The sequence below is a fragment of the Podospora pseudopauciseta genome (genome assembly GCF_035222475.1).
Source record: "Podospora pseudopauciseta strain CBS 411.78 chromosome 7 map unlocalized CBS411.78m_7, whole genome shotgun sequence".
Classification (NCBI taxonomy): domain Eukaryota; kingdom Fungi; phylum Ascomycota; class Sordariomycetes; order Sordariales; family Podosporaceae; genus Podospora; species Podospora pseudopauciseta.
In genome coordinates this window covers 1,482,716-1,506,121 of record NW_026946667.1, presented here as the reverse complement: position 1 = coordinate 1,506,121, position 23,406 = coordinate 1,482,716, and the positions used below count along the sequence as shown (strand labels likewise).

Below are 23,406 nucleotides of genomic sequence, written 5' to 3'. Positions count from 1 at the left end.
CGACCCGACCGGCGGCAAATGCCCCAAGACTGCCGTGGATTTCGGTAACTCAAAGGCCACAAAGGTGCCCAGTGCGGGGCAGTGAGTTGGCACGATGTTGGTGAACAACAAGAGCAAGTTCAAGCCGGGACCCAAGCCGAAAGGGAAACGCCCTCCTCCTGCCTCGAGGCCTTCCTCCTCGAATACACCAGCTTCTACTCCAGCTGCCTCTCAGCAAGAGGACGCAAACCCGACCCCGCCCCCACCCAGCGCCCCTACTGAGGCCGCTCCTCCGGCCATCGACAATGCCCCTCCTCAAGATGTCGAGACACCTTCAGCTCAGGGCCAGACACAGCACTCTGAAGTGAGAGAGCCGTCACCAATTAGCACCATGACTTCTGCTGCGGGAGTATCAAGTATCCAGAGCCAGGATGATGCTATACCCTCTCAGGCCGAGACCCCGGCGTCAACTGCTCCATTGCCCACAGCGGTATCGCCCAGGCATACCCGTCCAACCGCACCCAAACCCGTGAGAGCGTCGAAATCGGCCGCTGTGTCAGTTCCTCCTCCAGCAGCTCCTGCCCCGGCGCTCACCCCTGCGCCTACGCCTTCCGTGCCCGAGCAAGCTTCATCAGCTACCTCCTCCTCAGGAGCATCGACTATCTCTGAAGCTCCACCCCCCGAGGAAGCTACACCCAACACAGAAGATGTTGTCGCCTCCGTTGAGCCTGTAGCCGAGCAGCCCGCCGAACCCACCTCTGGTCCCTCTCAACCACCCGAACCGAGCACCTCTGGACCATCCCAAGCCCCAAAGCCGAAGCCCAAACCCAAGCCCCGGGTCCCCCGGAAACGCAAAGCCGACACAGCCATCGAAGAACCCGCTGCAGGAACAGCTGAGAATGAGGAGGCCGGCGAAGCAAACACAAGCACCCCCGCCCCAAGAAAGCGAGCCCGCAGACGAGCTGCCCCCCTCCCAGGCGAGGAAGGCTACGAAGCATACCAAGCCGCCAAAGCAGGCAGAAAACACCGTCAAAAGCGCACCAAGGCCGCAGTCGCCGCCGAAGACGGGGAGACCCCCGAAGGAGAAGAAACCCAATCCCGAGCCAACTCCCGCGCCCCACGTGCTCAGCGTGAGGTAACACCCGAAAACGCCGAAGAGCAAGTTGTAGACGAAGACGAGTTCAAAATGGCCGATCTAGCCAAGGACCTCCGGATCGGCAAGAAGTTTTCTCTTCATGATACCCTTTTGGAGAGGGAACGGGTGAAAAAACTGAAGGCGAATGAGAAGAGGAAGAAGGGGAGGGTTAATGGTGCCGAGGAGGGTGGGGAAAACAACGACAATGATGGGCAACCTCAACCTTTGAACGCCGACACCCCCTTGCTGGGGGGTAATGATGATGATGAAGGGGGGTTTGCCCGCCCGGTGGCAGTGACAGCCCCGGTAGGAGAACAATACCAGATCATTGACGGAGAAATCGTGCTCAACCAGTCATCTCTCCAAATTGATCGGCATGCCAGAGCGAGAGAAGCGGAGGGGAATCTGGAAGAGGTGGAAGTCAATGATTTCACCAACCACACCACCCAACAGACTTATCTCCGCCGCGCCCTGAAACCAGGTCAATGGTCCGACGCCGACACTGACCAGTTTTACTGGGCGCTTTCGAGATTCGGGACGGACTTTGAGCTGATTTCGAAAATGTTTCCTGGCAAGACGAGGAAGCACATCAAGCTGAAATTCAATCGGGAGGAGAGGCAAAATCCGGCGAGGGTGAAGAGCGCGTTGGTCGGGGAGGTGAAGCAGCCGATGAGGATTGAGGAGGTGAAGGAGAAGACGAAGCAGGAGTTTGAGACGACGGACGACATCGAGAAGGAGCTGGAGGAGCAGAGGAAAGAGTTTGAGGAGAGGGAGGAGGCGGTGGAAAGGGAGAAGAGGGAGGAAGAAAAGAGGAAGGAGGAGAAGATGCTCAAGGAGCTGGAGGAGGCAAAGAAGAAGAGTGGGCGGAGGGGGAAGAAAAAGGTTGAGCAGGGGGTTTGGTGAGGCACATTGTGGTGTTTACGGGGGGTAGAAAGGATTCGGTCGTGGTTACGAGACCCACAGGCAAAATAGGAACCCAGGTAGATAGATGTGCTGGTATTTGTAAGGGTTTCTCGCATTTATTTCGATTCATTGATACCCATAGCTTTATTTATCGGAAGGAATCAAAGCGATGTTTTTATTACCCTGTCTGAAATGAGCCGCCAGTGACCTGCTAATAGTATGCCCGAGCTGGGTACTAGAGTCTACACAGCTAATGATGGTTCCCAACCCCTTCATATCACTGGCAGGCATAAAAGAGATGTTGAGCACTTTCTCTCTCTCTCCCTCCACCTCAAATTTTTCCCGTCTTCCATCCCCAGAGTCTAGCATCACAGATCACTGGCACTCAGACTTCCAGTCGGAGAAAAACCTAGCTGTTTGGTATCTTGCTATCAATAATAGACCTTCGCTTTTAACTTTCTGCCTGCCTCACATCACCAGTGAAAACAAAAAGCTAAAGGGCCTCCGCCCATCTCCACCCCGCATAACCATTCCTGCCTGGATATCCCGAATAACCCCGCAATCCCAAAGCAAAGGCGAATTAGAAGAAAATTAGTGAGTACCGGTGCCGCCCATGTCATCATCATCGTCATCGGGCTGGTCGAACAAGAAGTTCGCAGCCAACTCCTCGTTTTTCTCGCAGGCAAAATACGCCTGGATGGCCTGGTCCTGGCTGAATCCTAGCCGAGTCAACCGCTCAATGGCGTCACGCTCCTCCTCTGTGACCGAAATCTGGTGGGCTCCAGGAGGGAGCGGCGCATCGTCATCACCGTGCTCGCTAAGCAACTGGAGGAACTGCTCGGGGTTCTGGGCGATCGTCTGGGCGAGTTGTGGGTTACCAGCACTGAGCTGCTGAAGAATCTGCTCAAGCATGCCGGGCTGTTGTTGGACGACTTGGCGAAGCTGTTGGAACTGTGCGTTCTGTCTAAGCCAGCTTAGGTTGCCAAGATCTTGCGCGCTCGCTCCGGCGGCAGCAGCTCCACCACTTCCGCTGCGGGCACCACCAGCACGAGCAGCAAGGTCAAACAAATTTTCTCCTTCAAGGTCACCAGCAGCCTCACCAGCAGGCGCAGGGGCGGGGCTCGCAGCAGCAGGGGCGGGGGGATGGCATGACCCACGCGCTGGGCAGCTGTTTGTTGTTGAACGTTCTCGGGAATGCCCTGGGTTATACAAGTTAGTCACATCTGCACATGCCCCAATCGCCGATCTCTTGGTGCACTCAAACATACCGTCAACAAGTACTCAACCGCACGCTCGGGGTTGAAGAAGGCGGCACGCATAGCAGCGTCGATCTGGGATCGCTCGAAACCCATGGCCTCCATGTTGGCAATAGCCTGCGCACGCTGCTCTCCCATAGCGAGAGCACTCGAGTCGTTGGGGGCACCACTAGTCCGATTTGGGCTGGGGGTGGCAGGAGCAGCTGAGGCGGCATTTGATACTTGAGCTGGGGCAGCTGGGGGCGCTGGGGTAGATGCCGGGGCGGCTTGAGCAGGTGTGGCCGGGACGACGGAAGAAGACTCGGCGGCAGAAGCTGGCTTGGGCGCCTTGGGCTGTCATTTTGTCTGCGGTTAGCCGTGACCAGTGGACAGCCAAAATGTCAGAATTTACTTACCTTGCTCACCATACAAACAACAAAGCCCTTCTCCTCGATCTTGCAAGATTCGATGGTATCCTCATCCTTCAGAATCTTGCCTGCAGTGGGCAGATGGGTTAGTTGCGGGAACCGGTAACGGACGGATGCGTCGTAGCTTTTTACCTGAATAGATGAGCTTTTGGAGCGCAGGATCCCAGCCATGGTCCTCAGAGAGCTTCTGCTTCACCGTCGAGATCTGATAGAGCTATTGTCAGCGGTGATCTTGAAAGCGATAGTAGGCATCCGTGGTTCTTGGACAGGACTGTAACCTGTAACAGGCTGTCTCGACATTGGAGGTTCGGTGGCGGGGGGCAGCTATTGGCGGCAGCAAGGGTTGAGGGATGATGAGGGGTAACTCACGAGATCGGTGGGCTCAAACTCGATGGTGAACTTCTGCTGCTTGAGGTCCTATGGATAAGCACAATATGTTAGCATTGACCACGGCGATGTGATTGATTGAGGATTCCAAAGGTGCTATCGCAGCTATCGAAAAGCAGCTGGCTACCACCGGTGACAGAACGTACCTTGAAATTGACCTTCATGATGGGCGATCCAGGAAAGATTCCGTATGACTGCCTGTGGATGGAAGTGATAGACTAAGCGCAGTACGGCGCTGTATTGATGCCGAATCGAATATGTATCGATATTCAGCGGTCGAGGGGTCGTGGTGGTGTTTTGTGGCAAAAGCTGGAGTTGCCTGTTGCTAGCAGCTTAAAATATGCTGGATGGAATTCCAGGCCAAAAGAAGGCGGCAGTGAAGTGGCAGTGGGTGCGCGCGTCCTGATGCCTAGCCCCACTCTGGTCAGCGGACCTACCGTAGCTTTACCTTCCCCTCACAATCAACCTAACCTAACCTTCACTTGCTGTCAATTGTCACCTACTACAGGTGCCTTCCTTACCTATCACTCACTTGCTTTGATTTGAGACATCATGTCCATCAATAATTTCTTTTGTTTATTTTCAAGAGTCCCTATCTCCAGACGACTACCCTTCCCAATCCGATGATGAACCAAATGAAATCTATGTCTCCTGTCATGTCTCATAGTCATCATCTATTCCACCAAACGCCATTGTCCTGTTCCTTCCAGCCTGTTCCCTCAGGCCAAGTACCGGTGTCAACGCCACGCTAAAGCAAAAGTTTCAATCATGATCGGTATCTCCCCACTCCTCAGCAACACCAAGCCGCCCTACCCAAAGAAAGCAAAAAGTTTGATACACAGAAAGAAAGATGAAGGTATGTGGCGTGGTGACAAAGTTTTGTCGTCACAAGTGCCACAGAACAATTGAAGCATAACCCTACTGCGGGCTGGGTGCAGCGCCACCAGAAGCTTCTTCACTTGAGCATGGAAGATGGATCTTCCGGCTGTGGTAGGTGGTCAGGCTCGTCCGAGACCCGGCAGACAGAATCCAATCAGGAATTGGCGGTGTCATCTTCCGCTCCGTCTCCAGCACCGGTGTCGTCCCCTCGGGGGTCAGGTATTCATCCTCCTCACGAATCTCTGGTGAGTGGGTATCAGGTTTGCGGTGGAAAGATTCAACGGACCCTTGCCGACTCAATGGGCTTGGAACGCCTGGAAGACTCCCGCTTCGCATTCGACGGAGACTCTTGATACTTCGGATGCTTTGCCTATCGCTGAGGATCTGTCCCCCGTTTGGTGCAGCAACCACAACAGTCCCTGGTGTTACGATGGGTGGTGGAGGAATAGGCGAATCGGATCTGAAGAGCGGGTGGATGTGAGACTCGCTCTGGGTAGAATGTTGTGTAAAAGCTGTCCGCTGTGCCTGGGACACTCTGCTTGGGGCTGGACTCAATGTTCGGCTTCGTCTTCTGGTGCGAGAAGGGGGCTCCAAGAGGTCTAACGGTGTGCCAGGGCTCGGACTTCGACTGGTGGTGGGGCTAGCCGGTATTGTCTCGAGGAAACGGCCCAGCGGTGGTGAAGACGATTCCAAGACGGTTTGTCGGTTTTGTGGATCAACCGCCGATGTATCCCATGAATCGAACCCTTCCTCCGTCGTTCTTGTCTGTTCGTGGAATGATGGGAGGTCTAACGAGGCTGGACGGCCCCCTCGTTGAGACAGCAAACGAGTCTTGGAGGAGATGGGCCGGACCACGTTTGATAGCGAGCTTCGAAAGGAGCTTATCGTCTCTGCTGTCGAGCGTCCGGCACTGGATCCAGGCGGTGTCTTCTCGAATGATGCGCTGCCGCGGGCTTTCCCAGAAACAAGACTTGGGCTGGTCTCGTGGTAGGCAATGGATTTCACCCGGGGAGGCGATCTGCTTCGGTCCTGGTCCTTGTGTACAGTCACCTTTATCTGTGGCCCTCGAACTCTCCCAGCAACAAAGTGGAAGACCAAGAAAACAAGCTGTGTTGCGAACGCAAGGCCGAGGACGACCGATGAACCAACCAGGAAGCCTGTCGCGCCAGAGCCCAGAATTGTGCTCTCAGAATCCTCATCAACCTTGCTCAGGCAGATCATGTTGGCCACTGACACAGCGGCAGTGACTGTGCATAAGAACAAGCCTGCCCCGAACAACAGCCCGTTGAATTTCGCCCATCGTGCTGACCAAGGGCCGATATGCGCGCAGGTAAGACCGGTGACGGCGGCAAGAACAGTGGCTTCGAGGATGGCGGCAATGATGGCCGTGGTTCTGACCGCAGGAGCCCGGTCTTCCCGTGATCGAGCAAGGATGCTGTGTATCGCCAGGATAGCCGCGGTCGGCAGAATCGAAATGACGCCCAGCACAGCCGGAAGGGAGCGAGGGATTACCATGACGGCAATGGTTTTGATATTCGGACCCAAGGTCCAGTCTAAGACACGACGAAGTGTTGCAGTTATGTCGTCGTCCCATTCAACTACCCCCCTACAGTCCCCAACGAACCCCCCTTTGCAAACAGATGCTGAAGTGGCTTGCTGCTGGTCTGCGGTTATGCAAGATACCGGCGCCCTCTTTGACCTCCTTCAGTCTTTTGACCACGGCACCGTCACTCCGGTCTGGATCCAGGTTCCCTATGGAGTGGAGGTTATGGAAGGTTCTTGAGTCAACCAAGTTCTTCGGGAAGCGGCGGGTATAAGTGAGACGTGGTTTACCAGCCGTGTGTTCATGCGATCAGTAGGCGTGGCACCAAGACAGCTGCATTCCAACTCAGCCGGCGTATAAGTGAGTAAGTAGTATCTTGAAGTCGGGTCAAGACTGGACAAGACCGGTTTGTAGTTGAAAAGCTCGGTTGATTGAATGGTGCGAACGGAAAAAAAAATAATCACGAAGCGGGTCTCGTTATCTGGTGGTCTCTTCAAGCTGATCCCGGGTAGTCGGATGTGGTTTGGGTATGTAACGGCTTGTAGGAGTGGGGGTAGCTGCTTTGAGACAGACCGGCAGCAATTGCAAACGAAGGAGAACCCAGCTATTTGCTGGCTGGTGGGAAAAGGAGAAGACAAGATAGATTGTAAACAAGACGAAGACTCGAAAAGAGCAAGCTGGGGATTCGCCAGGCACAGCTCAGATGGGTGGGCTTACCGGCTAAATGTAGCAACTGTACACAGAGGACGCGTTTTGCTCGCGTGGAGGGTCCCCGGGTCTTTGTTGTTAGGCCATGCAGAAGCAGGATGTCTGCCGTGCCCGTGCCTTGCTGGGCCATGGTGGGGAGGCTCAGGTTGGATGGGAGGTGCCAGGGTTGCAAGGATCGACCCTTGTTGACTTGCGTGATCGTGTCCACCTGGGCCCCGAACCGCGACAGGGGGCGGTTCTGCCGGGGTCTCCCCCAAGAAAAGAAAAGAAAAAGCGACGAAGAAGATCTGACGAGGCGTCGATCCACCGCATGGCTTCTCGGGAGCGAGACGTTGGCATCTCGGCGAGTCTGTTGTCTTCAGATGACACTGTTTCACAGCACACGCGCTGATAGACGCTACACAGAGATGCGGTACTCGAGCTTCGAAGATTGCGTCGAGTCGACGGACTGCTGGTCGATGGAAAGGCTCTGTCCCGTCTCTGGGCAGCCCAATCAGCTCAGCTGGCTCTTCCTATTGGTCAGCCAGCTACTATTAGCTGACCCCCGAGGCCCGAGGAGTGGGTGTGGAAGACAGAGAGTGAATGGTATTTTCTTCTCATGCCGGTCATTTGTTGACATTGGCAGTATCATACAGAATATCGTCCAGTAGCACACTCGGGGAAAGAACGGCGCCTCCTGTGTTTGCGCAAACTTTCACCACATTCGGCGAGAAGGAGTTGCGGCTCCTCCGGGTCTAGTGTTATGTCTCCTTTTACTAGCCACCTAGCCCAGAACTCGAAACCAGACCCTCATCAAGAGACACCATGGTAGGTATCGCAGCGCAAGCACAAGGAAACGCAACACAGACCCTCGACGTTGCAATCTCGCGTTTCTGGTTTCCGGTACTGGCTACCATGCATTCTACATCTTACAGAAGCGAGTGAGCAATGCCGTCACCGGATGAAATCAGGTACCGCTATGTGATGGGTTCTTTTTTTGGGAGCCTGCTTGTCAAGCTTCGCCTTGAGGCAAAACATGCCGGAGGCTGGCGTCACGATATGTACAAACATGCAACGGTCAACTTCACCGACAAAACACTGTCAAAAATGCAAGACAACGCAATAAAACGCCAAACGCTGGTGTGGACGCTATTTTCCTTCCAGAAGGTGAAAGCCGGCCACGTCAAACCCGTCAGCCGAGATGCCAAGTGATTCTAACTTTGTAGCGCAGCCTTGCCATTGCGGCGCCAAGAACAACGCTGCTTAGCATCTTCTTCAGTTCAAGACAAGATGCTCAGTCAGAACCTACCGACCCGGTCCGACGGCACAACTTTTTGTTGCTGTCTCAAATCCTCACTACAGCATCTGACTTGCCGAGACATCATCTCATCCTGAGATGAGTGCATGTTGCCTCTGTTTCACCAGCTCGCAGGTCTTGCCAAGCCATAAGCGCAAGCGCAGGTTGGTTAAGGATGACAAACCTGACTCCACTGCCAGACGCAGGTACCAACGGTCGTTATCCGTCATCATCAGGGGGCTGTTTCGCTGACACGAAAAAGAAAATCCAACCCATCGCGCTTGGATCGGCCCTACACCAGAACCGCACAAGTGCCATGCCACCTCACCGCCAACAGCCAACATCTCCTCCCAGAAATAGCCGATGCCATGCCTTTCCAGGCCGCGGCATTCACAGCGGCTTTCTTCTTTCGGAGTCGACGAGCCGAAGGCCTTTTGGCATGTTTGCCATTCTAATTGAGTCCATCACCAGCAAGCATCTGTTGTTTCAGCTTCTTCGGCATGGAATTTTGCCCATCATCAACCAAGCTCGAGGAGAATGATCAGCTGAACAACACAAACTCTGGCGTAGCAGGCTACCTTACCACCGGAAATCACCACCATCATATAAAACAAGAGGCACAGCATCCGACTTCCTCATTCCATTCCTTCTTTGCTTGTGTAACCCTTTCGTAGCACGAAAAATCCTCTCATTGTATGCAAGCGATCCCGAAAACATGATTTGCCAATGCCAGCCAGGAGGAGCAAATACCCAACTTGGGAATCTCTTCTCCGATATCCCGAGGTTGTCTTTTACATCATGACAACAACTCCCCGGCGGGTTTATATGATTGAGAGATTTTTCACTTGTTTAGTTTTCGTAATGAGGGGGGTTAACACAAGCGAGGGAAAATCTCTACCCTGCTAGTACACCTCGTTTTTTCCAGCTTTCTTTCAACAGTAGAGTAGCGGAAGAAAATCCGGGCAAGGCTCGCTCAGTTACCGCAACCCCTCGATTCAATTTCTGTTTATGCAGAAGCTTTGACCCTTGAACACGGCAGAAGCAGGGAGCAGCACAACTTGTGAGGGGCTGCACTCCGTACCTGCATCAAGATGCTGTCATGCGCATGCAATGGCGTTGTGATGGATGCGGTGCATGTCAGCAAGAAAATGGGCGCAGCAGTGAACGCACCGCTAGCTGAAGGGATTTTATTGGGTGATGGGTGGGAGTGAGCTGGCTGAAAAAGGAAGAATAAAAACAATTCAGGTACTTCGCAGACGCGGTAGGTAGGGAGAAAGAAAGACCGCGTCAATGGTTCGTTGCGACTACGACAATGACAATAGAGTCAGAGCGTGCGTTTACTTGAAAACATGACTCCCTTGCAGATGGAGATGCGGTGAAGGAAGGGAGGAAATGAAAGGGGGATACTCCGTAGGTATTATCATGAAGTAAACAAAACAGAAAATAGTCATGGGGTTATGGCATGCGAAACAGTCACCTCCACATAGGTAAAATGCTATGACAGCGACGGCAAGAGGAGGGGACTGTGCGGTTTATGCGCGAACCTCCCGTCCCGATCTCTCCGCATCGCCGGTGTGTGAGATGGGGGTTTATGCATCTACGGCGGCATTGCCCGCAATCCCTCAACTATTTCAAAGGTTCAAATTGTGCCTCGCAAAAGACTTCAGGTACAAAATGTGTCAAGTCCCATTCATTTTCCATCTGATCTGTAGCAGCCAAACCGGCGATCATCGACTGCAACGCTGATCACTGATCAATTGTAACCATGGCCACACCTCTTATCACACCTACTCTTTCCACCTTGTCGGGAATACGAACTGGTCTGGCCGGGGCTGCGGTCATAGATCAAAAGGCCTGGATTTCTGAAAATGATGGAAACAGGGAAGAGAGCAGTGCTAAATACCAGGTTTGAATACTTCCAAGTTTCTTTAAAGAGTTCGCAGATCAGTCTTCCTTTTTTTTTTTTTTTTTTTTGCGGAGGGGGGTGTGGATGTTCGCTCGGTAGTGGAGGGTTACAGATACGAAACGGGGAGCGACGGGCCGGTTGGGTGGGGCCGAGATCTCGGTGGCGGGTGGGGCAGGAAGTGCCGAGACCTCGGAGGGGAGAGGCCTGTTTTACCTCCGTCACCTTTTTGGAAGTGATGAAGGTGAAGACTATTTGAAGGTTGCTGCAGAGAAGGCCAGGGACTTTTTGCAGATGTAAAGGACGGGGAATGCATCTTTGCATACCTCATGAACAAGATCAAAAGCTCTTCCACCCCCAAGGGTGAGGCATGATCAGGCGAATGACACATATTGGCCGAGACCCGTCAAGAGAGACCAAGACTCACAAACGTTTGCTTCTCTGCATCTACAAAAGGTGAGAACCGCTTCTAAATTGTCGGCTTAAAGGTAGGCATGTTGCAAAACTTCAGGTTTGTTGGACCGTATGGAGATTCATTCTGGGTTTTGCAGAATTACATACCTTGCATACGTATCCATCTGCATCTGTGCATCTCAAGGAAAACAATCATCAAATAACAATTGTTAGTCTAGGATGTTCACTGCAATGGCCTGTCTACTCAGTTCGGAACAAGCACGCTGGAATGCTGTGGCAAGCGGGTAAGTAGAGCTGGTGGGTGGTGTCCATGAGCTGTCTAATGTGTATCTCTTTCGAAGCAAGGTGCAGGAATTTCTGTTGTACAAGCTTGCCGTGCATGCTAACCTTTTATCGTTTGAAAGCTTCCAATAAATTAGGTATGTAGAGAGACAGAGATCATGGTGTTTTTCTCAACGGTGGAGTAGCAGCTAGTAAACGACACAGACAGTTGACGATAAGTGTAGATGTAAGCCACACCAAAAAGCGAGCGACCCTTCCTTTGAATTCCCATTGGCAGCACGTCTACACTCCCCCCTGGTTGGCCAGCACAAACTTGATAATTCGCCGGTCATCCACTGGGCATTGAAGAAAAACGCTCCATCAACATCTGGTTGGCTGTCACCTCGACGTATCACATCGCAAGACCGAGGTGATTGGTTCACGGCCTGGTACTAAGAGATCAGGTCTACAATATGCGAGTCTATCTTGTAGAATATGGGGAGTGTTTGTGTTTGTAATGTTCGCTGTCAAAAATGCCGTGAGCGTGGTTCGCAACGCTGCCAGGATAACCATCATGTTGTAGGTGGAGATCATCACATATACAAGATCATCATTACACCTTCACCCCCCAACCCCCAAAAAACCACCACATGATAAAACTACACCTATATCATACACCCATCCCATCTCCATATCTCCCCAAGCTTACCCCCCGGACAACAAAGTCAAGTTCAGGCCGTTTGTGTATCCGCTCATAATCATACACGTTATATATCCCCACTTCTCCCTCGCAGTCCACATTCACCTTCATCTTCCCCCTCATTACAATTAGGTCCCTCCCACTCCCTCCTCACAAACACAACAAGAGAAAAGAAAAATATGGCATAGTCAGTCAACAAAAAAAAGGCCGTTCAATCGCGTGTTGAAACATCAAACATCAAGAGTAAAAACCTCGCCCAAGATAGAAAAGGAAACCAGAAAAAAAAAAAAAGACGTGTCGTCAGTTGTACCGCCCACCATAGCCCTGTACATACTCCTTTTTGTATCCGTAAATCCCTCTATGGATGGATTATGTTTCTGTTGTCAGTGTCATGGTTCGTCAAAAGTTGGCGTCGAAAAAAGGAACGTCTTTGCCGTCTGTGTTTTCGTCGTACAGCATTAGGTTGGTTAAAGGCTCGTAGTCAAGTGTAAAGGAAAGGCGTCCAAAGAAAAGGAACTGCTCGAAAGCATGTCGTGCTCCGGTGGTGTGTTTGTAGTAGCGTGGTTGTAAGTGTCCTGTCGTGCCATCATCGTATGCTGCGGCTAGATAATTCATATAAGACCGCCCCCCAGCCCCCTCTTCGGGATTTTGCAAAAAAAAGAAAATAACTTTTGCGTGTCTCTGCTGTCGTCGCCTCCTCATATTGAAAAGAACTTTGCTGTCAAAACTGCTGCTTTTTCGTAGCTTGTCTTCTCTCTATGTGTTTGGTCGAACAGCTGGTACTGACTGCCGTCATGTCTTCGTGGGCGGTGGCGGTAAATGGCTCTCGTGCTTTACCGGCTCCATGGGCGTCGGTGGTGGTGTCTCTCGTGGTCGTGAAGCGTCCATTATGTGGTGTGGTGGCGGATGAGGATGCGAGCGTGGGCTCTGTGGTGGTGGCAGCAGTGGAGGATCCCGCATCGGGTGTCTTGGGGGCCCTTGAGCTTGCGGTGGTGGCAGTCGGTGTATGTCTTCCCTCCGATCTTGATATTCTGATACCGGCCTTGTGGGCGATCTGGCAGGTTGTTCCAACCCCGAAGTGCCATGCGTTGGACGAGGGGCTATCTCGGGCAAGAGCTTCTTTCCAGATTTTGAATCCAGAGGCCCGGCAGGCATCGAGTATCGATTATTATACGGCTGTACGCGGAAGCTCGGGCTGTTTGGCTGTGGTGCCGAGGTCGCGGCTTGTGCTGGAGCTGAAGTTGGAGCCGGAGCTGGAGCTATCGGTGCTTGGGCTCGGAAGCTTGGACTGCTTGGCTGGGGCGCTGAAGCTGGGGCTGGAGCCGGAGCAGGTGCGATAGGCGCTGGGGTGATGTTTGGATAAGAAGTCGTGATCTGCCAGTGACCCGATCGGTTTTCTGACTTTGGAGGCCGCCCACGTCTGCGAGGAGGCCCTGGATATGGGGTCGGCGCCGAGGCAGGGACGGTGTTCGGATTAGGAGCAAGGGCAACAGTCGGTTGCCCGTTAGGATGATGGATGTTGACGTGATGCTGCGCAAAGGCTGGCGTCGCATGGTAGGGCGATCCGTGAGGTGGAGGTTCGCTAGGGGACGCAAGCGCCTGTCTCTTTGGAAGCTGATCACTGACATCGCCAAACGACTTTCGCTTCAAGGGTGATATCAAAGGCGGAGGCATCGGGGCGTTGAACATGGCCTCCGCCGCATGAATACACTGGTTCACATTTCGACCTGCGAAAAGCATGTCAGAGGATGGAGAGATGACTTCAACCGAAAGACACCTACCACGAGGGAGCTGCATCGACAACCAGTCGGGCTGAATATCGTGCGACCTGATTAGGTTGACGAGAACACCAACATCCATACGGCTGGCCTTGATGATTTCGGCAAGAACGAAGCGCTATAGCCGAGACAAATAAGCAACGGCGTCATGATGTGCGGGGGGAAACGCCAGAGGGAGGGCGAGGGGTAGGGGGACTCAAGCTTCAAGGTTCAAGGGGGATGGGAAGGTTGGGGAGAGTTGGCGCATAACCTTACCTTTTCGTCGTCAGTAAAGGAGGAGTCCATGATTAGGCCCTAACCCAGCTATCCGATTCCGTCAAAGAAAAGAAGGCGAAGAAGGGAAGAAATATGCCATAGGCTGGGTGGCCAGTCATTTGACAGGCGCAATATGACAGCTCACCCCCGGGGAAACTGGAGCTGCTCGTGATCAGTTGAGAGTGGCCTGGTACGGGTCGCAGCAGCAGACAGTCGCAAGCAGCAGTAGCAAGCAGAAGCGGCAAAACGTCTTGTTTGGAAGAAACACAGCGCGCCCCCAGTGACGGATGATGAATGGTGAGCGATGAGTGATGAGTGATGAGGTGTCAATAAGAGGAATCATAAACGAAAGAACAAGAAGAAATGATTTAAACGAGTGTTTGAATCCGTATCCGCAGTGGAATATGGAGACAGGACAGTCAGGACAGTCAGCGCAGAGGTGCCGCCGAGCACCAAGAAGACATCGGGGCAACTTCAACACGCTCACAAGCTAGAAAGTCGAATGGTGCAGAGGGTAGCTTGCGGGTTTGGGGGGGGGGCGGCAATGGGAAGAGAGACGCGCGCTTCGAATTGCTCCCGCGTCTCTTTGCTTGGGTTTCACGGCGCCCCTCTGTTAGCCCCGGTCTTTCTTCATGGCGGCCTTTTTGCAGAGCGGGCAGGGTCCGAGCACACATGCTTGCCATGCTGCCATGCCACCATCCTTTATTCCTGAATGCTTGCTGATGACTTCAACATTCTCCTCTTTCTCCTCTTCTCCTCTCGCCGCGCCCAGGTCGGAGCCGAGCTCGAACTTCTTGTGTCGCGCAGGTGCGCAGCTCCCCAGCAATAACACGCCAGGATGTGCCACAACAATTGCAACTTGCAGATGCAGCAGCGCGATCAAATGACTACCTCCTCACCACCCCCCCGATGGCGGATGATGGGTGTGTGGACCTCGACCTAGATCCCACCCGCGTTGGCAGCATGCCTATTCAAAACACCTATACCATATCGGAAAGGCATATCGAGCATAAGTGTTGTGGATATGTCTTCGGCTGAAAGACAAAAACGAGCCAGCCGAGCGCATCCCTCTCGCCTGTATGCAGTAATGATATGGAGATAAACGATAAAAAAGACGCCTCAGTTGCTCCGACTTGGAGCCCGCAAGATTGGCGCAAGATGTGTGGTTGCGCGAACGCACTCCCACCTTCTCATCTCACCTTGCTTCCCTGTTTTGGTGGGCCGCCAGCATGCTGTCATTTCTGATGGCTGCCGGCCAAACGGCGATCTGATATCCCACGATCTCTCCCTCTAAGCAGAAGGGTGGTGTTCTTCAGCTCTCATCAGAAGCAACGAGCTGCCGCCGCGTGCGCAACATGTCTCCATCCATCTGCCCCCCTCTAAATCGATCGCCAACCGTGACAGGCGCCGTCGGGAGGCGACGGTTCAGCTTAGCTAGCCGGTGGGATGCGTGGATGCAAATGCGCGCCAGTCCAAGCGACATGCAGCAGCTGCACCTGACCCTCCTTTTGGCTGTCTCGCACATGTCCATGATAGGATGCAGCCATCTGGGGAAGTGAGCGGCAGGATCCCATAGGCTGGGGGCTTGCTGCACTCGCAGACAGATCAGATTTCAACCCAACGTCCTCGTTTTTTTCTGCCCAAAAATGGAGCTGCCGCTTCTCGACTCGTGATCCCCCGACCTTTGAAGTCCGCATGTGTCGAGTCGCATCATCAAGTAAACAAAAACAGTTGCATTGTCGTCGGTCTAAGTCGTCGAACTAGAGTTGGACGTCGGAAGCGGTCCGGTTGGACTTGTTGTGGCCCCATCGACAGGACCCAGTTCTGGCGTCGGCATTGGCTGCGTCAGTGAGCGAATTGTACCAATGGCATTGGATGGCGGGGGGCAGTCGAGCATGACACAAGGATTTGGCCGCGGTGGTCTCTTAGGTTTGTGTGGTTGTCGAAGAGCCGCATCGTCTCGGGGCAAGAGGTGGGTCGATCTATGTTGTTGAACATGGCGATATAAAAAAGTTATGTCGACAAGGTTCCGTTGAACTTGTGTTCACAATGTTCAGAGGTGTCCCTCGAGGTTTTAAATCCCACCAGGCCGCCGGGCTTTTCTCCACCTCACCCAAGCTGCACGATGTGCTGGCATGCTACCGGCAACGAACGGGGGGCAGCTTTTTTCGAAAAAACTTCTACGGGTGACGAGCTGTAGGTATAATAAAGGGCTGTCTTGGGGCTGGGAGGGGGGGAGGGGAGGGGAGGGGATGGGTGGCTTCATGCCGCGGTGGTCGTTCCTAATACCAAACGCTTTCGAGTGCATAGTCATGCATGCCACCTCCGAGTTCGTCTGCAAGGGCCTTCACAAAGTGCTGAGATGCCTCCCGGCGACCCGGCGAATATACAGAAACGTGGTGCCAAACTATGCGACTGACAATATATGCATGTTGTGATGGCTGCGGGGGGCTGTTTCACACGTTGCGTGACAATATGGTGCTCTGGTTTACTGCCACCACCACACCAGACAAGCCCTCTGTGATATCTCTATGGATTTCGGTTGGTGCCGCGTTTGTCCCAGGCGGACATACGGAAGGCGATGATCATGCGTGGCGTTTCTGTTTGACCGGACTGATATATATATTGCTCTTGGTGCCCGCTCACGAGTTTTAACTCGGTTCAACTTATGCCAACTCGCATAGTGGACACAAACTTTGAAATTGCCATATTCCCATTGACCCAGTGACCCAGTGGCCTGAAAATGTGTCTCCAAGATCAATTGCGCACTCCGCTGGAGATGAACTGAAAGTTCCGTAGAAAGCCCGCCATCACCCTCAAAGTTCTCAGCGCAGTTAACAGAACCTTGTAAGCGCGGGATGGGACCCCGACGGGCGTGGACACGGAGCGGATCAATGACGGGCCGACAAGTCGACGCCCCGATTGAGATGGGCTGGGGCACTTCAAGGTCGCCGGCTTGGCACTCTGGGGGCAGGAGGGCATCTTTTACTGAAGTCTTGCTGAACGCGGCCATGTCAATTGACTACCTCCTCGACGTGATGCATTTGTTGTGGATGTGAGTGAGCGCGATAGCCGTTGGATTGGCCCTTGCTTGGATTGAGAGCCATTGTCATCTTTTCCGTGAGCCCGCCCGACGGTTTGAGCTGCCATGTTCGCAAAGTCAGGGCGCAGAAATAGCTTCCTCCAGTCAGTTCACGTCTCGACCTTGACCCTCCTGGCGCTCTCTCTCTCTCTCTCTCTCTCTCCCTCCCTCTCTCCCTCTCTCTCTCTTCCACTCTCGCTGCGTCTCCCACTCCGTCTGTCTTCGCCCACTCTCCCAAACGCTTTCCTCTCCTCGCTGTCGACTTTCCGCCACCATTTTCCAGCACGCTTTTTCTTCTTCTCTTTCACAACTTTGACCCGCTGTTCAGCGCGTTCTGCATCCCATCTCGCTGCGCGTGCCTTTCTTTGCCCTGAATCACAACAAGCACAAACCACTCTAGCGGCTTCCCTACGCTCGGCAACTCTGGCGCCTCTTGCGCACCAACTCATTCACCATGGGGGAAGACGCTCGCGCTTTAGGACCGGTGCTGGAAGGCAGGATTGAGGAAAGGCCGAGGGTCAATGGCGTTAGGTTACGAAAGGAGGATTCGACCGACTCGGCTTCCCCGAACAACTCCAAGATGGATTCGCGAGGCACCAGTATGTCGCCCGACGACACAAAGTCTGCAGGAGAGACTGCAGCGACTCCAGATCACGCCTCTGCCCCGAAGCTGTCTCGCAAGTCGTCTCAGAAGCCCGTTCGAAGTCCACCTACCTTGTTCGACCACCTGCCAGATGTCACAGCCCAAGCATGCAGCACGTTTCAGGTCATCAACGACTGTCTTTATGGCTCGAGGAATATGGGCTCGTCGGATCACGACGCGCTGGATTGCGACTGTACCGAAGAATGGCGTAAGTTTTTCCACCATCTGGCCAGTCTCTCGCTCTCTCCCCGAGATGGTGGCCGTCCACATGTCCGTAAAGCGACCGCCCTGACACACTAATTTTTTTTTTCTGCTCACAGGAAATGATGAAAACCACGCTTGTGGCGAGGATTCCGACTGCATCAACCGCGCGACCAAAATTGAGTGCGTAGATGGAGACTGCAACTGCGGGCCGGGCTGTCAAAACCAGCGGTTTCAGCGCAAGCAGTATGCCGATGTTTCGGTCATCAAGACTGACAAGAAGGGGTTCGGCCTGCGGGCGAACCGGAACCTGCAGCCAAACGACTTCATTTTCGAGTACATTGGCGAGGTCATCAATGAGCCGACGTTCCGGAACCGGATGATCAAGTACGACCGCGAGGGCATCAAGCACTTTTACTTCATGTCGCTCACCAAGAGCGAGTTTGTCGATGCCACTAAGAAGGGCAACTTGGGCCGGTTCTGCAACCATTCGTGCAATCCCAACTGTTATGTCGACAAGTGGGTGGTGGGCGAGAAGCTGCGCATGGGCATTTTTGCCGGCCGCCCCATTCGCGCCGGTGAGGAGCTCGTGTTCAACTACAATGTCGACCGCTACGGCGCCGACCCCCAGCCATGTTACTGCGGTGAGCAAAACTGCGTCGGCTTCATCGGCGGCAAGACGCAGACAGAGCGTGCGACCAAACTGTCTCTTGCCACGATTGAGGCCCTCGGTATCGAGGACAGTGGCGACAGCTGGGACACCACCGTTGCCAAGAAGCCTCGCAGGAAGAAGGTCACCGAAGACGACGAGGACTATGTCAACAGCTTCCAGCCGAAATCCCTTGATGAAGATGGCGTCAACAAGGTCATGGCCACTCTGATGCAGTGCAAGGAGAAGTGGATTGCTGTCAAGCTGCTTACCCGCCTTCAGGCCACAGAAGACGAGCAGCTTCGCCATAGAGTGGTGAGGATGCACGGCTACCAGATTCTCAAAACGACACTCAACTCGTACAAAGACGACACCAATGTCGTCCTGCAGGTTCTCGATATCCTCTACGACTTGCCGCGCATCACCAAGAACAAGATCGCCGACTCCAACATCGAGGCAGCCATCCAGCCCCTGACCACTTCGACTCATGAAGAGGTTGCCTTCCAGGCCAACAGGCTGCTCGAGGAATGGAGTAAGCTCTCGACAGCGTACCGTATTCCTCGCAAGGAAAAGGATGCCGCAGCTCATGCGACTTCTAACCCATTTGAGGAGCGTCGCAACATGGATCGCGACGAGCCTCACAAGCACGCCAACAACTCCCTGGCCAACCTGAACATTCCGACGGGCCCGCGCAATAAGGTACCGCAAAGGAACGTCGGTTTCTTCAATGGCCAACGTCCACCACGGAAGCTGCCCAGCAATCTGCCCGAGGGCTGGCACGTCACCACGGACAACACAGGCCGGTATTACTTTTACGATGTCAATGGCAAAGTCCAGTGGCAGCGGCCCACCGCGCCGGCGGTTTCCGCTCCCAAAACTTCGACCAAAGCCCAGCAGGGCCAGAAGGCCGTGCAGGATATCATTGACAGCTTGACTAAGGAGATCACGCCAAGACATTCGGCCACACATACCCCCCAGCGGTCTAGCACCCCGACCACCGAACCCAAGAAGGAGAAGTGGCGTTCTCTCCCAATCGAGAAACAGATGAAGATCTACGAGAACACCGTAAGTTTCTTTCGCCAGTGTTTATAATGATTGCCCAGTCTGACATCTTCCCCAGCTTTTCCCTCACGTCAAGTACGTGGTCGAGAAATTCCACGGCAAGCTCCCCAAGGAGGACCTCAAGAAGTTTGCCCGCGAAGTCAACAAGAAGCTAGTCTCTTCCGATTACAAGAACAACCGCGTTGAGGACCCCACTCATATCTCCTCCAAACAAGAGAAAAAGGTCAAGAAGTACGTCCGTGACTTTTTTGACCGCGCCGTTGTCAAATATAAGGAACAGCAAAAGGCCAAGGGCAACAACAAATCTACCGACTCGGACAAGCCCTCGGCTTCGTTAAATGACCTGGGAGACAGCTCTGCCCCATCACCGGTCCAAGACGACATTACACCCCTTTCTCAACCTAGCTCCCCTAGCTCCCCCGTTGGTGGTCGCAAAAGGAAGCGCGACGATGATGATGATGATGATGTTGTTGAAGGCGAGGAGGCTTCTCAGTCACCGCAGGATGATAACATGTCGGAGACGCCTTCGGTGAAGCGGCTCAAGGAGGAGGATGGGGATGGGGACATGATACCTAGCCCTCCACCGCCGCCGCCGCCGCCGGTGGATACGCCCCTTAGTGAAGAGCAACGGGCCATGCGGGAGCAGGAGGAGGAGCTGAGGAGGGAGAATGAGGAGGCGCAGAGGATGGAGGAGGAGAATATTCAGAATAATAACCACAAGAACGGACAGCATATGGATGTTGATATGGAAGAGGCTGATGGTGATGATGATAAGCCGCTTGAGCATAGGGAACAGAGGGGAGCACAGGAGGTCATGAGCCACTAGGCGAGTTTCCATAGGCCTTTTCCGCACAGGAAAAAGCGGATTAGTAGAGGGGCTATCGGATACCTTAGGCTAGGGGAAGTCGCATGGAAGCCACAAACAGGAAGTGGAGGGTCGCCCAATCTCACAAATATTGTGAGAAGGGGAAGGGGGCGGGTGGCTCAGATCACAAAGTGCTGGGGTTATGGGTACATAATATTTTATTTTCACATCAGGGCAACCAAGGAGGAAGGAAGGAACCAGGCATACAACAACAACATTACATAATCACCTTGTTTTTTTGGTTTTGTTTTTCCATTCTCGCCATTTGCATCAGCTCTCTCGGGTGGAGTCGATTTTACAGGAAACAAGAAACCGAAAATGGGGTAGGATGGACTGGGTGGTGGTGGTTTTTCTGCTACACTGGGACATGGGAAGGGCAAAATTTGCGATTGCTTTTTGTTTTTTTCTGGTATTAGACCTTTTCTTTTCTGCGTTTGTGTTTTTTATTACTTTTTTTTCTTCACGGATGATACCTCTTTTTTCTTTCTCTGCTTCTTGTTTTGATGTACTACTGCATGATACTCAATTGAAATTCACACACACATTCCAGGGGCGTTTTTGTGTGCTGGGTCGGGGTCCGGGTTGGTAGTTGGTTGGGTTGGTGCAGCTGTTTTGTTTTGTTTTGTTTTATTCACAAGAGAGAAGGGGACGTTATCTCATTTTTTTTCAAAATGTTTCTACACACAACACAGCACAAATTGAAAGGTTGCATTTGGGAATAAAATGTTCATGGGTTACTTGGCCCGAATGCATAGCCAGGTATTGGGGTTTTCATTGTACATTCCGCATCATCGAGTTATTTACTTCGATATCAAGAATTATCTTCACGTCAAACGGAATCCTCAAAAAACCATGGTATGGTTGATTCATCTCGCCTGCTGAGTTCTGATATACCCTCAACCCCCTTCCTTCCCGTCTACTGCAGACTCTTAATCACCCTCTCCAACGCCTCAACCAACTGATCAGCATGCTTCTCCTCAAACACCAACATCGGCCTCAACCTCACCGCCCGCTCCCCGCTCCCCCCAATATTCACCCCCTCCCCCTTCGCCCTCTTCAAAAACTCATCCCTCTTCGGGCTATCAAACGCAATAAACGTCCCCATCCCCTTCCCCCTCAGATTCTCCACCTGCCCCGGATACTTCTCCCCCAACCGCTCCAGCTTCCCATAAAGATACTCCCCCACCTTTGCCGTCCGCTCCACCAGCCCAAACTTTTCAATCTCCTCAATGATCCCCTTGAAAAGCAACGCCCTCGCCGGGTCCCCCATCCAAGTATTAAACTGCCTATACGGCTTGTTCGGCCTCAGCTCCGGATTCCCAAAGTAATACCCCGCCGTCTGCGCCTTCTTGCTAAAGGTAACCATATCCGGAGGCGTCGGCAAATCCCAGTGTTCGTGCGCCCAAAACTTGCCGGTTGCTCCCACGCCAGTCTGGACTTCGTCCACAATCAGCAAAATATTGTTTCTCTTGGTAATCTCCCTCAAACCGCGGAAAAACGCAGGCGAGGCGTGGTTATCCCCTCCTTCAGACTGGATCGGCTCAACCACCACCGCGCAAGGGGGGACGTGGTAGTTCTTGATCAGGTGTTCCACCTCATCCAGCGCGGCCTTCTCCGCGGCCTCATTCTCCTTGACGTGCTGATCAAGCGGGTACTTCAACTTGGGAAACGTCGCCTGCGGCCAGTCAAAGGCGGGGATGTCGAGCTTGTGGATTGGCTTTGATCTCGTTGTGGAGAGGGACCCAAACAATCTGCCGTGGAAACCGGTCTTGAAGGACAAGATGGAGAGGTTCTGCGAGGCGCCGGGGGATTGGTTCAGCATGGCGGAAGAGATCTCCTCCTCTGTGAACTCGACATGGGCGCCGCCGCGCTCTTGCTGGCGGCGGTACATGAACGCTGCCTTGTAGGCGGTCTCGTTTGCGTCGGAGCCTGCCATGGCGGTGAAGACTTGGTTGAGGCCTTTGGGGGCTACTTTCAAGATGCCTGCTTTGAGCACGTCGGCCCAGTCGTGAGGGGGGAAGTTGCCTAGAGCGGGGCGGTTGATGAGGCCTTGGATCATTTGGGGGGATTGGGCTGCTTTGATGAGGGAGGGGTTGTTGTAGCCTACGGGGATGGAGGCGATTTGAGCGTAGCTGAATGCCCAGGTTAGAGTTGGATTGGGAGATAGGGGGAGAGGTGACTTACACATCCAGCAAGATGTTTCCATCCGGGTCGGCAATGTAGTTACCCGCGCTCTTGTAGTAGTCCGTCAGCATGTTCAAGCTGCGGGTGTCAAACACCTCGTTGAGCTCAGCAATCTCGGCTTTAGCCTTGGGGCCGGGGATCTCAGTCTTGACCGAGGGACCCTCAGGCTCCCATGATGAGTAGAAAGAGGACATCTTGCGGGTAGAGCAAGAGAACCGGCGACGGGCCTCGAGAGGAACAGCAGCTCTGGTAGCGGAAGACGGAACAGACCGCAGAAGAGAGCTGCGCCCCCTCAGGGCTCTGGATGCCATCATGATGGTGACCTTTTATATGCTTTCTCTCAATGACGATGAGAAACTCAACGTCACCCTCCCTGGATGTAAGTGCGATATTGTTGAGTATGCAAGAAAGCTGTGACTCCCACCCTCCTGATGTCGAGAGGTGCAGACGGGAGAAAGGAAGGAACGCCACAAACAAGGTCCCTTCCGAAAATATAAAAGGATATCACCGGCTTATATCTGGTCGAATCGGGTCCAGAATCTGAAAGGGAACTAACAAAAGTTGGAGATTTGGAGTGTTAGTCTTGAGGAGAGAGGAGAGAGAGCTTGGGGAAGGAGCGGGGAAGCTCTTAGGTCGATCCGTCTCAGCAACGGGCCCTTACGTCAGTATAATACCTAATAAAGTATCAAAGAAGGAAAACGTTCGGTTGTTTTGTTAGTCATTGGGCGTTCCTCTTTATAATTGTAGTGCTCATATATTTCCCTACTCTGTACACAGATTCCGGCCATCACCTATCTGCGGTGCCCCTCCAGATAACCATGCAGTTACGATATCTAGCTGTTGCGAGCTCTAGCTGTTGCGAGCTCAAACAGCCGTCCGGACTGCGACATCGGGACCTCCCCGTGGATCCGACATCTCCATGCCGTCGTATCCAAC

The 23,406-nt window shown here is 53.3% G+C and overlaps 7 protein-coding genes across 7 annotated transcripts; 2 read left to right on the top strand and 5 right to left on the bottom strand.

The window, feature by feature from the left end:
• Positions 1–94: 94 nt before the first annotated feature.
• QC763_707740 (uncharacterized protein) lies at positions 95–2,017 on the top strand (the record flags this gene model as incomplete). The annotated part of the gene is made up of 1 exon (XM_062915763.1): positions 95–2,017. The coding sequence occupies one exon, from the start codon at positions 95–97 to the stop codon at positions 2,015–2,017; it is 1,923 nt and encodes a 640-aa protein (XP_062761761.1).
• Positions 2,018–2,116: 99 nt separating this feature from the next.
• Positions 2,117–4,231, bottom strand: RAD23 (UV excision repair protein rad23; the record flags this gene model as incomplete). Its single annotated transcript, XM_062915762.1, has 6 exons — positions 2,117–3,216; positions 3,282–3,606; positions 3,669–3,748; positions 3,813–3,885; positions 4,050–4,097; positions 4,214–4,231. 6 exons carry the CDS (start codon positions 4,229–4,231, stop codon positions 2,609–2,611), a joined length of 1,152 nt encoding a protein of 383 aa, XP_062761760.1. The 3' UTR covers positions 2,117–2,608.
• Positions 4,232–4,985: 754 nt separating this feature from the next.
• QC763_707720 (uncharacterized protein) lies at positions 4,986–6,461 on the bottom strand (the record flags this gene model as incomplete). The annotated part of the gene is made up of 1 exon (XM_062915761.1): positions 4,986–6,461. The coding sequence occupies one exon, from the start codon at positions 6,459–6,461 to the stop codon at positions 4,986–4,988; it is 1,476 nt and encodes a 491-aa protein (XP_062761759.1).
• Positions 6,462–6,552: 91 nt separating this feature from the next.
• On the bottom strand, positions 6,553–7,593 carry QC763_0106650 (uncharacterized protein; the record flags this gene model as incomplete). Its single annotated transcript, XM_062906462.1, has 2 exons — positions 7,207–7,593; positions 6,553–6,698 (listed from the first exon to the last, which is right to left on the bottom strand). The coding sequence occupies exons 1-2, from the start codon at positions 7,325–7,327 to the stop codon at positions 6,553–6,555; spliced, it is 267 nt and encodes an 88-aa protein (XP_062761758.1). The 5' UTR covers positions 7,328–7,593.
• Positions 7,594–11,792: 4,199 nt separating this feature from the next.
• On the bottom strand, positions 11,793–16,011 carry QC763_707715 (uncharacterized protein). Its single transcript, XM_062915760.1, has 3 exons — positions 13,785–16,011; positions 13,533–13,647; positions 11,793–13,478 (listed from the first exon to the last, which is right to left on the bottom strand). Exons 1-3 carry the CDS (start codon positions 13,812–13,814, stop codon positions 12,544–12,546), a joined length of 1,080 nt encoding a protein of 359 aa, XP_062761757.1. The 5' UTR covers positions 13,815–16,011; the 3' UTR covers positions 11,793–12,543.
• A 753-nt stretch (positions 16,012–16,764) lies between these two features.
• SET2 (histone methyltransferase set2) lies at positions 16,765–20,941 on the top strand. The gene is made up of 3 exons (XM_062915759.1): positions 16,765–17,717; positions 17,830–19,424; positions 19,480–20,941. Exons 1-3 carry the CDS (start codon positions 17,321–17,323, stop codon positions 20,245–20,247), a joined length of 2,760 nt encoding a protein of 919 aa, XP_062761756.1. The 5' UTR covers positions 16,765–17,320; the 3' UTR covers positions 20,248–20,941.
• A 261-nt stretch (positions 20,942–21,202) lies between these two features.
• On the bottom strand, positions 21,203–22,784 carry UGA1 (4-aminobutyrate transaminase; the record flags this gene model as incomplete). The annotated part of the gene is made up of 3 exons (XM_062915758.1): positions 21,203–21,244; positions 21,473–22,418; positions 22,471–22,784. 3 exons carry the CDS (start codon positions 22,782–22,784, stop codon positions 21,203–21,205), a joined length of 1,302 nt encoding a protein of 433 aa, XP_062761755.1.
• Positions 22,785–23,406: the final 622 nt, after the last annotated feature.